The 17,304-nt window shown below is 39.9% G+C and overlaps 1 protein-coding gene across 1 annotated transcript in view; it reads left to right on the top strand.

The window, feature by feature from the left end:
* The window catches only part of rictor.S (RPTOR independent companion of MTOR, complex 2 S homeolog), a 112,272-nt gene that overhangs the window by 4,615 nt on the left and 90,353 nt on the right, over window positions 1–17,304 (top strand). Inside the window, exon 2 of the mRNA XM_018244512.2 lies at window positions 12,852–12,899. Within this exon, the coding sequence (XP_018100001.1) occupies window positions 12,852–12,899 (48 nt within the window). The remainder of the gene's footprint in view (window positions 1–12,851; window positions 12,900–17,304) is intronic.

Genomic DNA, 17,304 nt, shown 5'->3' on the forward strand with positions numbered 1-17,304 from the left:
TGGTCACAAGTAAAAATAAATGTGTAGGTTTGGTTAGTGGTATGGACTATAAGGCTGTTGCGGCACCTGGTGGTATTTCCGCTGGCACAGACATGTCTGGAATTGCCTGTGATGTTGTATAATTGAGTTTAATGAAAGAAGCCTATAACTGTTAGAACAGGTAGGTTCAGAGCCGCCATCAGGGGTCCTGTACTGGGCCTAAAGTGGGGCTGGCTATTTTGAAGAGTGCAGCACAGTCGGGCCCCCTTGACAGTGCCGAAGCTGCGCCGCCTCTTCCAAAGTCCCAAACAGCCGAAGCCATGAAAAGACCTGAAACCACGAAAGGAGCCAAAGTTGAAGACTTGAAGCCACAAATTCAGTTCTACTGAACACCAATTTGTGTTTTTTTTTTTATTCTTTTGAAACCCTGGCCACCAATGTATTAGTTTTAAAAAATACAATGTTTTTTTTTAACTTATAAGGGGTGCCCTCGCACCAACTGTTATTTTTAAACTTATGGGGGGGGCCTGACCACCAATGATTATTAATAAACTTTTATGGGGGGGGGGGGCCTGGCACCAATGTTTTTTTTTTTTTTAAACTTATTGGGGGCCCTGGCGCCACAGTCTTATTTTTTTATATAGCAGGGCCCTGACCATCAATGGCTTTTTATAACTTGTGTCTGGGGGGGGGGGAGTTTTTAGTGCTGATGTGTGTGTGTGTGTGCGTGGTCTTTTAACTGTGGTGTGGGGTGGGCGGGATCTGGGTAGGCTTGGGGGTAGGCTGCGCCCCGAAAATTTGTTGTATGTGGCCCTTTGATTTCTAATGGCTGCCCTGAGTAGGTTTTCCTCCCCCTCCCCAAAATACTTACATGTGCCTGTACCAGCAGTCTCAGTCAGACTGACAGTTGGGACAATAGCCAGTGGTATAGGGGGGCAGTTTCTCCAGTGTAAAAGAGATGCTATTAACTTAAATTGAAATGTTTTTTCAGTCAGAGAACTGACCAACATTGTTGGTAGCTAGGGTTGCCATATTTTGTGAAAAATGTTACCGGCCAGCAGGGGGGGGGGAACAATAGGGGGCGGTTCGTGCCGCAAACAGGGGTGGAGCCTCATATTGTGCAGCAAAAGGGGGCGGAGCAACACGCAATTGCGAGAGGGCAGAAAAAAAAGGTAAGTTCAGAGCGAATTGGAGGCCGGCCATGGGCTTTTTTTAAGGGTATTACAAATTACCAGCAACTGCATTGCCGGTAAATTTGTAATACCAGCCCCGGCCTTGGCAGGTGTTTTACCGGGTGGCAACCCTATTAGTAGCTAATGCCATACCTGTGACTGAACGCAGGTGGAGACAAAGGCGATCCACTTCCATCCACTGTTTCGAGCAGATTGGCTTTTTATGCACAAGTAGAGAATCAGCCTTCTGTGGCATTAGCCTTAAAGGGCTGGTTCACCTTCAAGTTAACTTTTAGGGTGTTATAGAATGGCCAATTCTAAGAAAAACTTCAATTGGTCGTCATTATTTATTTTTAATAGTTTTTGAATTGTTTGCCTTCTTCTGACTCTTTCCAGTTTTCAAATGGGGGTCACTGACCCCATGCAAAAAAAGTCGATCCACCCCCGACCCTAACTCGTCAGTTTGTTAAAGGAAAACTATACCCCCAAATTAATATTTTAGCAACAGATAGTTTACTTCATATTAAGAGGCATATTAAAGAATCTTACCAAAGTGGAATATATATTTAAGTAAATATTGTCCTTTTACATCTCTTGCCTTGAACCACCATTTCGTGATGGTCTGTGTGTTGCCTCAGAGATCACCTGACCAGAAATAACACAGCTCTAACTGTAACAGGAAGAAGTGTGGAAGCAAAGGACACAACTCTGTTTATTGGCTCATGTGACCTAACATGTATGGTTTGTTTGTGTGCCCCGTGAATCATACGATCCCAGGGGGCAGCCCTTATTTTTTAAATTGGCAATTTTCTATTTAGGATTACCCAATGGCACATACTACTAAAAAAGTATATTATTATGAAAATGGTTTATTTATATGAAGCAGTGTGTTACATATGAGTTGTTTTATGCAATATCTTTTTATAGAGACCTACATTGTTGGGGAGGTATAGTTTCCTTTAAGCAAACCATAGGTGCAAGGATCAAGTCGTACTTCCCCTCCTTTGGTACAATTTTCGGACTTTGTGTGGATCATCCCGACATATTTTTTATACCATGACAATCGGTTGTTTTGATCAGACAGGCCCTAAATTGCCCAACCCGCAAGTCCTGCAGGTTTAGACCCAGCACACACATGACTATAACCTATGTTATGTTAATGGCATGGACAACAGATTGCTCCTTTTCACTTCCATATCTGATTATTTACTATGCACTGTTCGATATGGTGCATCAACACATACGGCTTTCTAGTATAATTGTATTGAGTATTGGACGTAACTTATGTTACTAGTGTAGGTATGGGACCTGTTATCCAGAATCCTCGGGACCTGAGGTTTTCCAGATAACTGATCTTTCTGTTATTTGGATCTTCATACCTTAAGTCTACTAAAAAAACCTGTAAACATTGAATAAATCCAATAGGCTGGTTTTGCTTCTAATAAGGATTAATTATATCTTAGTTAGGATCACATGTAAGGTACTGTTTTATTATTACAGAGAAAAGGAAATAGTTTTTAAAGATTTGTATTATTTGTATAAAATGGAGTCTATGGAATATGGCCTTTCTGTATTTTGGAGCATTCTGGATAAGGGGTTTCTGAATAACGGATCCCATACCTGTTGTTGTATGTGTTGTTAGTAGAGAATCAGCCTCCTGTGGCATTAGCCTTAAAGGGCTGGTTCACCTTCAAGTTAACTTTTAGGGTGTTATAGAATGGCCAATTCTTAGAAAATTTTCAATTGGTCGTCATTATTTATTTTTAATAGTTTTTGGATTGTTTGCCTTCTTCTGACTCTTTCCAGTTTTCAAATGGGGGTCACTGACCCCATGCTTCGGAAGTCGTCCGAAGTTTCCTTGTGAGGGAATCCCGCCAGCGATTTAGATTCTAGCCGGCGGGAAGGCTTTTCGGTGAGATTAGTCGCTGGAAGAAGAGGCGATTTGTCCCCGGGCGACTAAATCTCCCCAAATCTTAGCTTGTGCCCTTACTCTAAAGCTTCCTCGAAAAGAAACTTTAGGCAACTTTGCTCTACGTTTGTTTCCACACTTTGTGATTTGTATTTTAGCCAGTGGGAAGGAAACAAAAGGGGGATGTTTTGTCGTTCTCAGTAGCCAAGATTTATCCCGCTCTGTGTTCCATTGTCCTAAAGTTTAATTTGGGATAGAGTAGGAAGAATGCTGATTTGTTTTTCAAGATACACCTGAAAGCCCTGCTTCAAGGTCAGTTTGGGTGAGATTTGGAGCACACACTCGTTTGCTGTCCTAGATATTTTTGCAACTATGGCTGAATGGCTGATACCCCAATGTTTTCCTGTATTTGAAGCCCCTGAACAAAGGTTGGACCTACAAGGGGGGTTTTAACTGAAAAAGTCTGACCGTGCCTGTCTTAAGCTGATAATCCGTTTTACAAAGCAAAGGGGAAAAAAGTTTTGTTTTTGAGACTTAACATGACTCCTTTTTTTAATCTTTGTACCATGACAATGTTCTAAATCATCTCATGGGGATTCTGGCTCCTCCGCTGCCGATTCATTTGCCTTTTATTCCTCTTCCTTTGTAACATTATCACTTATGAGACAACTGATTGGACGTGTCAGTCTACCCCATGTGTTAGGCTAAGGGCACACTAGGCGATAGCGCCGCGATTTGACTCGCGGCGACTTTTCGCCGCGACTTTTAATCCGCAATCGCTGTGGAAACTTTTGCGCTGGCGTCTATGGGGAATCGCGAGCGTAAAAACACACGCGGCGATCTTTTTTCTATTGTCGCTCGAAATCGCCTCGCTAGGCGATTTCGAGCGACAATTTGACGCGATTCCCCATAGACGCCAGCGCCAAAGTTTCCCCAGCGATTGCGGATTAAAAGTCGCGGCGAGTCAAATCGCGGCGCTATCGCCTAGTGTGCCCTTAGCCTTAATGGTACTCTGTGAGCTTGCTTATTGGAGGAATTGAACTGCCTCCTTAAAAATGAAAGTGATTATGCACAAAATGCCCCCATGAGCACTTTCACTATTCACATTCATGTTTTATCACTTCTGTTTTTGAGTATGGCACTTTAAAACGTTTTCTCTGACAGTCCCTGCAGTGATCATGGATTGCTGCAGCACTGGCTGCTCAGAATGTAATTCTCTATTCTGTTGTAGAGCACTGCGGAATAGACTGGTGCTTTATAGATACTTGTTAATAATAATAATAATAGTAATAGAACTCTTACAGCCTCCGCAAAACCCTGTTCAGTTGGTATTGCAGTCTTAAAGTAACATGATGCTTGCATTAAGGTACAGTGCAATAAAACATGGGGAGGCATATTTATCACGGGTTGAATTTCGAATTCATGAGAGGTTTTTTTAAAATTCCCATGAACTCTAAATTTGACCAATCGAAATTTATTATAAAAATCGAATCTTTTAAACTGGGATGAATAGGATCGACCGGAAAATTAAAAAAAAACTCGATTCCAGTTTTTTTCCCAGAGAAAAACTTGAAAGTCAGGAAGCCTGCAAATAACTTCAAATTGATCCCTGGACGTCTCACATTGACTCCAACAGCAATTCGGCTGGTTTTAGATCTCAAATAGTCTAATTTGATTTCGTAAGGGGCCATTGAATTAAAAAAAAAAAAAAAACTTGAATTGAATTTGAATAGCTCAGTTTTGACCATACATACAGTTACATTAAGTAGGAGAGATAACAGCCTGCCAGAAAGTAGTTCCATCCTAAAGTGCAGGCAGAAGTCACATGACTGGGGGCAGCTGGGAAATTGACAATATGTAGTCCCGTGTCAGATTTCAAAATTGAATAAAAAAAAAAATCTTTGCTCTTTTGAGAATTGGAAAAAGAAAATTGGACAAGGTGTGCTTTTTTTTCCATTTCTAATTGGGCCAACGTTGGTGGGTGTGAGCCAAACTTTGCCCATGTCCACCTCACTTACTGCTTCTGCCATCTTTATATAGGTGTGCCTGCGTTCCCCTGTCCTCTTCATTGCTGTCACAGATAGGCAGGTCTTCTGCGCACATATAAATAGAGATGTTTTGCCAGGTAGGATTAGGAATAGATGGGTTTGAGTGCTGGTCAACTTTTTGTAAACTCACTTCACTACTCAAGATGTAAGAATGTGGAAACCATATGCCTGTTATTGTCCTGGCCTGGGACGATCAATAGCACTCGCTCGTTATCTACCAACTGTTGATTCTACTATATGCGACTCTGAAAGTGTTAAATCTGAACACCTGTGTGTGTGTGTGTGTGTGTGTGTATATATATATATATATATATATATATAACACACATTTTTGTCTTAATATTTGTTGTCAGACAGTCTTTTTGACCCACAAATAGAGCACATTTCCTGGTTAGCCATATTGAATTAGAGATGTTTATCAGTCGCACAATGTGGTTGTGGTCAGTGTCAGCCTACCCACAGATCCTCATTAGCTTATGTTTACATATTCAGAAAACTCATAGTTTCATTGGTTGTGGGGGCTGAAAATAAGGCTCATCCACCAAATGAAGCTTTAGATATTAGTAAGTTTAGAGCAGTGATCCCCATCCAGTGGCTCATGAGGAACATGTTCACAAACCCCTTGGATGTTGCTCTCGGTGGCCTCAAAGCAGGTGCTTAGTTTTGAATTCCTGACTTGGAGGCAAGTTTTGGTTGCATAAAAACCATGTGGACTAACATAAAGAGTCTCCTGTAGGCTGCCAGTCCACACAGGGGCTACAAAATAACCAATCATAGCATGGCTAGAAAGAAAAACCTCACAAATATCAAGCTGTCTGACAAGGGCAGTGGCACATTGATCCATTCAGACAGTGCCAAATCACCTGAAATAGCTCTTGTTTAACTCTATGGCTTCTGCCTGTTAGGACTCCTCCAAATGCTTGTCTGAAAAATTGCTGCTTCGAAATTGCCAGTCCACAGGAATGAAGACCATTTTGGGTGATGTTGCTCCACCTCCTGAGCTACTTAAAGTTTGCTCTGTGTCCTATTGACTTAAAGGAACACTAACACCAGTAGCCATGGGGGCAGCCATTCAAAGCTGAAAAGGTAGAAAAGGCACAGTATAAACAGCAGATTACAGATAAGCTCTGTAGTAGTACAATGAGATTCTTCAGTACTTATCTGTTATCTACTGTGTATCCTGTGCTTGAATGGCTGCCCCCATGGCTACACAGCAGCTTGTTTATATAAACTATAGTAGTACTTATCTGTTATCTACTGTGTATCCTGTGCTTGAATGACTGCCCCCATGGCTACACAGCAACTTGTTTATATAAACTATAGTAGTACTTATCAGTTATCTGATGTGTATCCTGTGCTTGAATGGCTGCCCCCATGGCTACAAAGCAGTTTGTTTATATAAACTATAGTAGTACTTATCTGTTATCTACTGTGTATCCTGTGCTTGAATGGCTGCCCCCCATGGCTACACAGCAGCTTGTTTATATAAACTATAGTAGTACTTATCTGTTATCTACTGTGTATCCTGTGCTTGAATGGCTGCCCCCATGGCTATAAAGCAGTTTGTTTATATAAACTATAGTAGTACTTATCTGTTATCTACTGTGTATCCTGTGCTTGAATGGCTGCCCCCATTGCTACACAGCAGCTTGATTTTACAAACTATAGTTGTATTTCTGAAGCAAACACACCAGTTTTATCTGTGCAGGGCAAAAGTATTGTCATTCCTTTAAAACACTTTCATTGTTGATGTTACTGTTCCTTTAAGAATGAAGAAATGACTTCTGACTCCCAATAGTATCAGACTAGTACAAGTAACCCAACATACACTTTCCAATATGGGCAACTGTGTATATACAAAATTACCTTACAAAATAAATGGTAGAGTAGCACAGCAAAGTGCGTGACTTTGTCCATAGCTATCTCGTGGTGATTGCCGACTAGGAATGTGCACAGTTGAGGTAAATTGGTATTTAATAGTGTATGTATCTAGATTTAAATAAGTAACAACAATAATAATATACCTCCACCAGACATCTAGGTACAAAATATAGGGACAACAATCCTCAAATACAGTGCCTTGCATACAAATTATTCAGACCCTTTAGACAATTCTTTCCCATGCACCTTTATGGCCAAATTATACTGATACAACTGATTGAGCCTGTTGCCCATATCTTCTGGTTAAATTGTAGAGCAGGGATCCCCAACCTTTTGAACCCGTGAGCAACATTCAGAAGTAAAGGGAGTTGGGGAGCAACACATGAATGAAAAATGTTATTGGGCTGCCAAGTAAGGGCTGTGATTGGCCATTTGATAGCCCCTATTTGGATTGTCAACCTACATTGAGTCTCTGTTTGGCAGTACACCTGGTTTTTATACAACCAAACTTGCCTCCAAACCAGGAATTCAAAAATAAGCTCCTGCTTTGAGGCCACGGAGAGCAACATCCAAGGGGTTGGAGAGCAACATGTTGCTCACGAGCTACTGGTTGGGGATCACTGTTGTAGAGACACAATGTCATGAGCAATTCTTGGTTGGCAGGTGTCCAAATACAACGAACAGATCCCTGTTGACTTCTCTGACAATCCTCTGTGCTTGTCCAGCAATAGTTGTTTGGAAATCTATCGGTCCATTTTATTAGGCAGGTGATTTCCATGTTTTTGGGCTATTTAAAGGACAAGGAAGTTAAACTAAAGAAGTAGGCTAGAAATGTTTGTTTTTTGCTTCTGTACCAGTCCAAGGCAACCACAGCAGTAAAGATCTGTGTCTCCAAAGATGCCCCAGTAGCTTTTCTGCTGATTCACTGCACATGCTCTGTGCTGCGGTCACTTACTGAGCTTAGGGACCCACTCACAATATACAGTACACATAGAATAAAAATGTCACAATATAAGGCTGATTAGTAATTAATACAGATAATTCCTACATGGCAGCACAGAAACCAGTGCAATTAGCATCAGAATTTAATAATCAGCCCTCTCATCAGCTTATATTACAGGGAAGCTCATTTTGTGCTGGATAATTAGTGACGAGCCCTAAGCTTAGCTTCTCAACAGCCAATCAGAGCCCACTGAGCATGTGAGTGTCACAGACACTTTCCAAGATGGTGACCCCCTGTGACAAGTTTGAAGTCCTGGATCATTTCTGCTATTGACAAGCTGAAACTTTAGGCTGGTGCAATAAGTTCACTATATAAAACATGGCATTTGTAGCCACATTAATTTTTAGGGTTTACTTCTCCTTTAAAAAGTATGCAACATAATGCTCAGTAGTGCCCTATGGTTTCACTTACTACCCAAAATCTTCGTTTTTCAGTCTCTGGGCTTATCCTGGCATTCACCTCTGCATTCAGCTGAAAGAGACTTGAATCTCCTGGTGTTTTGTAATTGCTGCTCGTTTTTAGTTAGTGGTACAATACAAGGGCAATAATTAGGTCGCTGCCCCTCTGGGCATTCAGTCTGCATGGGTTTTTAAGATGTTCAGATAAAAGGACTAATTCGTTTTAATCCTAAAATGGCTCGTGTTTTATATAAAGTAAAATAAAATGACCAGTAATGCCAGAAAATTAAGCACCGTGCACCAAGTGAAGGTGATATGATAGAAAGCTGGAAGGTAAGATTATAGGAAAACTATACCCCTCAAACAATGTAGGTCTCTATAAAAATATAATGCATAAAACAGCTCATATGTAACACACTGCTTCATGTAAATAAATCATTTTCATAATATACTTTTTTAGTAGTATGTGCCATTGGGTAATCCTAAATACAAAGTATGAAATGAAGAGGGTCTAAAGCTGTTCATAATTGGGACAATATAAGCTGCTGATTCAGCCCCTCCAGGTGGATATCTGCCAGAAAATAAGCAAGATATTTTACTGAGCAGTTTAGAAATGTTGAAGATTGGCCAATTGATACAGTCCTCTTCTGGATGGTTCTTCATAGGTCCTACACTTGCCCAAATTGGGCCCCTCTAAACCAGCTAATTACAGTTTGCCAGTTTATCAGTATAAACCCTCCGCCTGCTTCACTGACCCCAGTTATGGATCTGTGTCGGTCTCTGTAGTTTACATTGCACTTTGAGTGCTGCCAAATCTTGATAGGCTGGGACATTGTTTAAAACTTTTCCTCAGCCCATCAGGACTTCTCCTGTTGGGGAAAGGAACTGCAGGTCAGATCTGTAATGGGTTTGTGATGGGATGTTGGCTTCATAAATGTTCTCACCGGAGATCAAATATGTGGAATGTGTCTCTAGCACTATAAACTTCTGTTTTAACATTTTTCGTTGGGAACCCAGATTAAGTTTAGCAATCAGCCTGACAAGCAACAGACTGGTATAGAATCCGCTATTTACCTTATTTGATTTACCCGTCTCTATTGTATGAAACGCTATTACCATTTGATAGAATACACACACAATAGAGTCCTGCAGCGGGTCAAAAACCTGTGGTACCCTTCGGGTTGCAGGATGAAGTTTCGGGAGTGGGTATAGCGGGTTGGCGGTTCTCCGGGTTTTCGGGTCGCAGGTCAGGTCGTGGTCTTCTCAATAGCGTGTTTACTCCTTTTTTTCGATCACGGCTACTTCTAGTGATGTCACTTTCGGTTTACAATGACAGCACTTCCTGTTTCTTGATGGTCAGTGGATCGGGTTGCGGAAAAAAGTACTTGCAGGTTGGGTAGCGGGTCCAAGCGGGTAAGTGTGCGGGTCGGTTTCGGGTTGAACAAATTGGTTCCACGCAGGACTCTAACACACAATCCATTTTTACCTTTGCGTTGCATACAGAAATGTGTTTTTATAGCTGTTTTAATGCATCTGTGTGTTTCTTCTTTGCATTAAGCTGGCCATAGATTCAAAGATCCGATCGTACGAATCATCGTACGATCGGACTTTCCCATCTCCCGACCCGCCACTAACCATTCAGATCAAAGTCTTACCAGTCAGATTAGTTAAAGAACAGATCAGCAATGTTTTGCCCCTGACAGCAATCGTACGATATCTATGTCCAACCAAAGCTAGTGACAGTCTCCCACTGAAAATCGTACGATCGGCAATACACGCTGAGATATTATCGGCAGCCGACAGAAATTTTCTAACCTGTCCGATCGACCAAACGACCGATCTCCGCCGGACGAAAAATGTCGGGACTCTCCACACACGTTCCGAAAATCGTACGAATCCTTGATTCGTACGATCAGATCTTTGCGTCTATGGCCAGCTTTAGTCCTTGGAATCTATACACGTCTTATTTCACCTGATCCTTAACCCACCGCTCATATACAGAACAGTTAAATGGCTTAACTGATGGGTATCTTTGACTGTAAACATCTATGTGGCAGGGACTGATTTAGCCATATGCCTGTGATCACTACCTCTTTTCTGTAACAAAATTACCATAAATATTCAAGTTACATTTTGGACTCAGATCAAGGCTTTGAGATTGTCTGTGTGGAGGTATTTTCATGAACAATAGAAATGCTATTTACAAAATCCATATCCGTGTTAAAGGAGAACTAAACCCTAAAAATTAATGAGGCTAAAACTGCCATATTTTACAGTATATACTTAATTTATTGTACCAGCCTAAATGTTCAGCTTCTCAATAGACGCAATGATCTAGGACTTCAAACTTGTCACAGGGGGTCACCATCTTGGAAAGTGTCTGTGACTCTCGCATGCTCAGTGGGCTCTGAGCTAAGCTTGGGGGTCGTCACTAATTATCCAGCAGAAAATGAGGTTGGTCTGTAATATAAGCTGATGCTACAGGGCTTATTATTAAATTCTGATGCCAATTGCACTGGTTTCTGTGCTGTCATGTAGTAATTATCTGTATTAATCTCTAATCGGCCTTATATTGTGACATTTCTATTCTATGTGTACTGTATATTGTGAGTGGGTCCCTAAGGTCAGTAAGTGACAGCAGCACAGAGCATGTGCAGTGAATCAGCAGAAAAGAAGATGGGGAGCTACTGGGGCATCTTTGGAGACACAGATCTTTACTGCTAAAGGGCTGTGGTTGCCTTTGCCTGGTACAGAGGAGAGCTCACTCTAGCCGGTGCAGTTTTCTGCTAAAAGGGCACCAGCCTGGGGTATCAAGTAAGTGATTATATGGGGTAAGAGGTAAAATGGGAGTGCTCCCATGGATTGTGCCTTTCCTTCTCCTTTAAATGGGTGGTTAATCTTTTTGTTAACTTAATACAGGTATGGGATCGATAGTTATCCAGAAACCCATTATTCAGAAAGCTCCAAATTACAGAAAGGCCATCTCCCATAGACTCCATTTTCTTCAAATAATCTATTTTTAGAAATGATTTTCCTCTGTAATAATAAAACAGTAGCTTGAACTTGATCCCAACTAAGATATAATTCATCCTTATTGGAAGCAAAACAAGCCTATTTGGGTTTATTTAACGTTTAAAGGATTTCCTAGTAGATTTAATGTATGAAGATCCAAATTACAGAAAGAGCTGTTATATGGAAAGCCCCAGGTCCCGAGCATTCTGGATAACAGGTCCCATACCTGTATATTATATAGTGTCCTTTTAGCTGACTTTCAATTGGTCTGCAATATTTTTTTTTTTATTGAGGCTGAAAAGCAAACCTTATAACAAAAACGGTATTTAACAATATAATTACCGTATATACTCGAGTATAAGCCGTCCCGAGTATAAGCCGAGGTACCTAATTTTACCTCCAAAAACCGGGAAAGCTTATTGACTCGAGTATAGTGAGAAATGCAGCAGCTTCTTGTAAGTTTCAATCAAAAATTTGAGGGTTTCTGCACCCATTGGAGGTGCCTGCGTCTACTTTTTGGATGCCGGCGACCATTCTTGGACGTCTGCGAATATTTTTGGAGACTATTCTTAGACGCCAGCGACTATTCTTAGGCGCCGGCGACCCTTTTTGCGCTTGACCCAAGTATAAGCCGAGGTAGAGTTTTTCAGCATATTTTGGTTGCTGAAAAACTCTGCTTATACTCTAGTACAGCGATCCCCAACCTGTAGCTCATGAGCAACATGTTGCTCTCCAACACATTGGATGTTGCTCCCAGTGGCCTCAAAGTAGGTGCTTATTTTTGAATTCCAGGCTTGGAGACAAGTCTTGCCTTCATAAAAAGCAGGTGCACTGCCAAACAGAGCCTCAATGTAGGTTGGCAATCCACATAGGAGTTACTAAATGGCCAATCACAGCCCTTATTTGGCACCCTAGGAACATTTTTCATGCTAGTGTTGCTCCCCAACTCCTTTTAATTCTGAAGGTTGCTCATTCGTTTTAAAGGTTGGGGATCCCTGCTCTACTATATACGGTACATTTAAAACCATTTGGTAGAAGGTTTTGAATGAATTCCCTTCCTCTTTTCCCTCTTTCTCCCTTGCAGTTTAAAATGTGGATGTGCGGGTTTTGGCACAAAATTGCACAGTTTACTGTTTCTGTGCCGAAATCCACTCTGCGAGCACACAGACAGGCAGATCCCATGCGTACAAGCATACAAAAGATTACGACCAACTTACTGATCTGCTTAACTCAGAACTCATTTGCTAGGCAATCCCCAAGCATGACAGTGCTTTAGGAAGCAACCCTAAAAATGGGGATGTGGTCATAGAAAACATTCTATTCTATCTGAATACTTTTTCCACAGAATGGAAAGTCCCAGACATGCAGTATGATTAGTTTCAGGCTCTTCTGTATCGAGTATATGAGTAAATGATCATTCTAACGACTTTTCTTTTTTTTTTTTTCCAGGTCGGAATGACAGCGGGGAGGAGAACGTTCCTTTAGACCTCACTAGAGGTAAATTTAAAATAATTCTATTCAAACATCCAACACCAATTAACTCAAAAAATAAATCGATTCTGACTAAAGAGAACAGGGCAAAGGGAATTTGAAAAAGAATGTTTGCTTGTTTCTTCTTGCCCAACTGTGAAAGTGTTTTAAAGGGGTAGCTCACCTTTAAATTATCTTTTAGTATGTCCTAGATATTGATATTCTAAGACAATTTGCAATTGGATTTCAATTTTTATTTATATTTTTTTTCCAGATATTTTGCTTATTTGTTATACAGCTCTAGTAAAAGCAACAATAGTAAAATTGTAAGCTCACAGAACAGTCGTTTCTTGACTGGCGGGGTCATTGACCTCCATTTGAAAGCTGGAAAAATATAAATGAGGAAGGCAAATAATTCAAATAGTATTAAAAGACCAATTGCAAAGTTGGTAGGAATAGGACATTCTATAACATATGAAGTGATAACTAGGGATGCACTGAATCCACTATTTTGGATTCGGCCAAACCCCCGAATCCTTTGTGAAAGATTCGACTGAATACCGAATCCGAATCCGAACCCTAATTTGCATATGCAAATTAGGGGTGGGAAGGGGATTTTTTTTTTATTTCCTTGTGTTGTGACACAAGTCACACAATTTCCCCACCCCTAATTTGAATATGCAAATTAGGATTCAGATTTGGTTCTGCTGGGCAGAAGGATTTGGCTGAATCCGAATCCTGCTGAAAAAGGCCGAATCCCGAACCGAATCCTGGATTCGGTGCATCCCTAGTGATAACATAAAACCACTCCTTTAAAAGCTATATAATTGTGTCTCTGTATTTTATAATAGTAGGGATGCACCGAATCCAGGATTCGGCTTTTTTGAGCAGGATTCAGATTCGGTTGTATCCTTCTGCCCGGCCGAACCGAATCCTTATTTGCAAATGCAAATTAGGGACGGGGAGGGAAATTGCGTGACTTTTTGTCACAAAACAAGAAAGTAAAAATGTTTCCGCTTCCCACCCCAAATTAGGATTTGGTTCAGTATTTGGCCAAATCTTTCTCGAAGTAATAACCTTTTTAAAATAAGAGATTTTATTAAACATTTTCTCAGTTTTTCATAAGAAGTTTCTTAAAGGGGTTGTTCACCTTGAGATAAGTTTTAGTATTATTTGTTTATTATTATTTGTAGTTTTTGAGTTATTTAGCTTTTTATTTAGCAGCTCTTCAATTTGCAATCTATAGCCCAAATTACCCTAGCAACCATGCATTGATTTGAATAAGAGACTGGAATAGGAGAGGCCTGAATAGGAGGATCAGTAATAAAAAGTGACAATAACAATATATTTGTAGCCTTACAGAGCATTTGTTTTTTAGAAGGGCGTCAGCGACGCCCATTCGCAAGCTGAAAAGAAAAGGACAAATAACTATAAAAAATAAATAATGAAAACCAATTGAAAAGTTGCTTAGAATTGGCCATAACGTAATAAAAGATACCTTAAAGGTGAACCACCCCTTTAAGCATATAATGGCATTATTTGTGTATCAGCTTGGCCCTCAGCACTTTGAACTTTCACAAAGGGACAGTTAAAATGATGTAGACAAGTGTATTCTAAGACAAATTGGGGTTGGAAAGGCAACAATGTGATAGTCAGAATATAATATGACTAGTAAAGGACCTGAATCTAAAAAATAAGCGATAAAAAATGACCATCTGAATGATGAACTAAAGTCTCAAAGTTCAGATTTTTGACTAAACAACTGCAAATGAAAACATATCAGCAGATTTTGGCATTGACACAACTACCAAACCTTTATCAGAAATAATTCAGGTGGAGTCTGTCCCTCTTGCAAGAGTTGAAAACTAATATCAGCAGTCGTAACAGGACTATGTACCACTTTTAGCTGTACATCAGAAAGCCTGTTCTACAGCGCAGTGCTAAACCTATCATTTGTGAATCACGAGTACATACTTCAAAGGAGAAAAATTAATTATACAATTCTTGTAACACGAGACTTATTGTGGAAAACTGACTTGTTTTTGAATGCATTCCAAAAGCCACCATGCTAGATAAAAGGAACCAACTGATTAGTCTTCAGCAAGCTATATAGAAGTTAAATCAGTTTCTAGATTGCATGCTTTGTGGGCAAGGCGGAGTAGACTTAATTGTGTTTTGCATCAAATTAAAACAGGCTTTTGGTTTAAAATACTTTAAATTGTATTTTTCAGCTTCATATCTGTGTGGGTCACAGTAGTTGGAGTTGTACATGTTATCAGCATATTTGTTATGTTAAATTTTATTATATTGTTGGTTTATCTCCTAGCAAAATGCCATTGTTCGTTCTCCTTCCTGTAACACTTTATTACAGACCCTTAAAGGAACAGTTCATTGTGAAAATAATACATGGATAAAAAGCCTGTGCAAAATAAAAAATGTTTCTATTATAGTTCGTTAGCCAAAAATGTAATGTATAAAGGCTGTAGTGACTAGATGTCTAACATAATAGCCAGAATACTACTTCCTGTTTTGCAGCTCTCTTGCTTTCCACTGATAGGTTACTGCCTGGTAACCAATCAGTGGAAACCAAGAGACCTGCAAAGCAGGAAGTAAAACACAGCAGTGTAGGGCAACACTGCATTATATTTGTATTACTTTGAGCACTTATTTTTTATGTTACTGTTACTTTAAGGAAACCATCCTAAGATGAAAAACACCTCCCCTGCATTTTGTATAATACCATACCTGTATATATTTGTTTTGAGACTCCGTTTCCTTCCGTAAGAAGTGACCTTTTTTTTACCCCTATTGCCAGCCATAGATGACTGAGCAGAATAAACAGGCCGGGGTTAAGTAGTCACATGTTAAATGATTACTTATTCTATATGTGCATAGGAAAGTAGATCTTTGCACTACATGCAAATTACGCTGCAGATACTTTCCAGGAACTTAATCATTCAGCATCCCATTATTGACTGTGGTTTAGAAACTGTTTAAAATGTGTTGTGCTTGTTTGCAGCTTCTCATGCACCTGTGCATTATTTATATATTTATAATATTTTAATTGTTGCAGGAAAATACATTTTTTCCATACCAACATATTCCGTAGTGTGGTCTAATAAACATGGCTATACATTGATCATACAGATTTACACACAAGGCAACCAATAGCCAAGATGGCCTTGCCCAAGAACACTTAGGGGCATATTTATCAAATTGTGAGATTCCTATTCATTCCTATGAGATTTTTAGCATCATATTTATCAATGGAGTTTACCATTTGATAAATATGCTTTTAAAAATCCCAAAGGAATGAATAAACAGCGAGTGAGTTTTTCTGTGGTGAGTTCTAATCTCACAATTTGATAAAGCTGCCCCATATTATTTAGTTATTTATTAAAATCCAATTTTTTCTGATTAGTAAAAATAAGTCCGACCAAACTAGAATCCACAAATGACCTTATTTATCATTGAAAAAACTTGATAAAATCGGTTTGGAAAAAAGCATGAACATTTTTTAGAGTTTTATGCCTGAAATGCTCGAATTTTAAAAAAAAAAAAACGCTCCCCATTTTCCCCCCCGATTTTTGATATCTGTGATATGACCATGATATTGTCAAATTTGAAATGGGACCTTTGCTGTTGACTTCTACAGGACCCTGACATCTTTTAGATGGAGTATTTTCGGATTCTGATTTTTAGCAGCCTCATGGTGTAATAAATCACAAAAAAATTAAGTTTTTTTTCCCACTAAAAATTTGGATTCTATACTAAAAAGAACACTCAAATTTTTTGGGTTTTTGGCATTGGGACTCTAATAAATAACCCTCAACCGTTACTTCGATCAGTTACCTCTCACAACAGCAGATAAAAGTTCTAAACAAGCCATTATGGTAAAAAAAGATGCTGTTCACACCTAGAAATCATGAGCCAATCACTTGTTTAAGGGATACTGTCATGGGGAAACATGTTTTTTTCAAAACGCATCAGTTAATAGTGCTGCTCCAGCAGAATTCTGCACTGAAATCCATTTTTCGGAAGAGCAAACAGATTTTGTTATATTCAATTTTGAAATCTGACATGGGGCTAGACATATTGTCAGTTTCCGAGCTGCCCCCAGTCATGTGACTTGTGCTCTGATAAACTTCAGTCACTGGCCGAGAGTCGAGCAGGGGTAAAAATCCCGTTGGATCGCAGACTGCATCTGTTCGTTGATGCTGTCCCACAATCCGACCGATATGCATTACATTATGATCCGATTGTTGGGACCTAGTGCCCACGTTCGGATCAGCCCGATATCGCCCATCTCAAGGTGGGCATATTGGGGAGTCGCAAAATGAGTTGATCTCTCTGTGTATGCCCACCTTTAGGCCTACATTTTTAATTGAAGAGAGTTTGCCTGAGCATTTCCCCCCCCCCCCCATCTTTTAGC

The sequence above is a fragment of the Xenopus laevis genome, chromosome 1S (assembly GCF_017654675.1).
Source record: "Xenopus laevis strain J_2021 chromosome 1S, Xenopus_laevis_v10.1, whole genome shotgun sequence".
NCBI lineage: Eukaryota > Metazoa > Chordata > Amphibia > Anura > Pipidae > Xenopus > Xenopus laevis.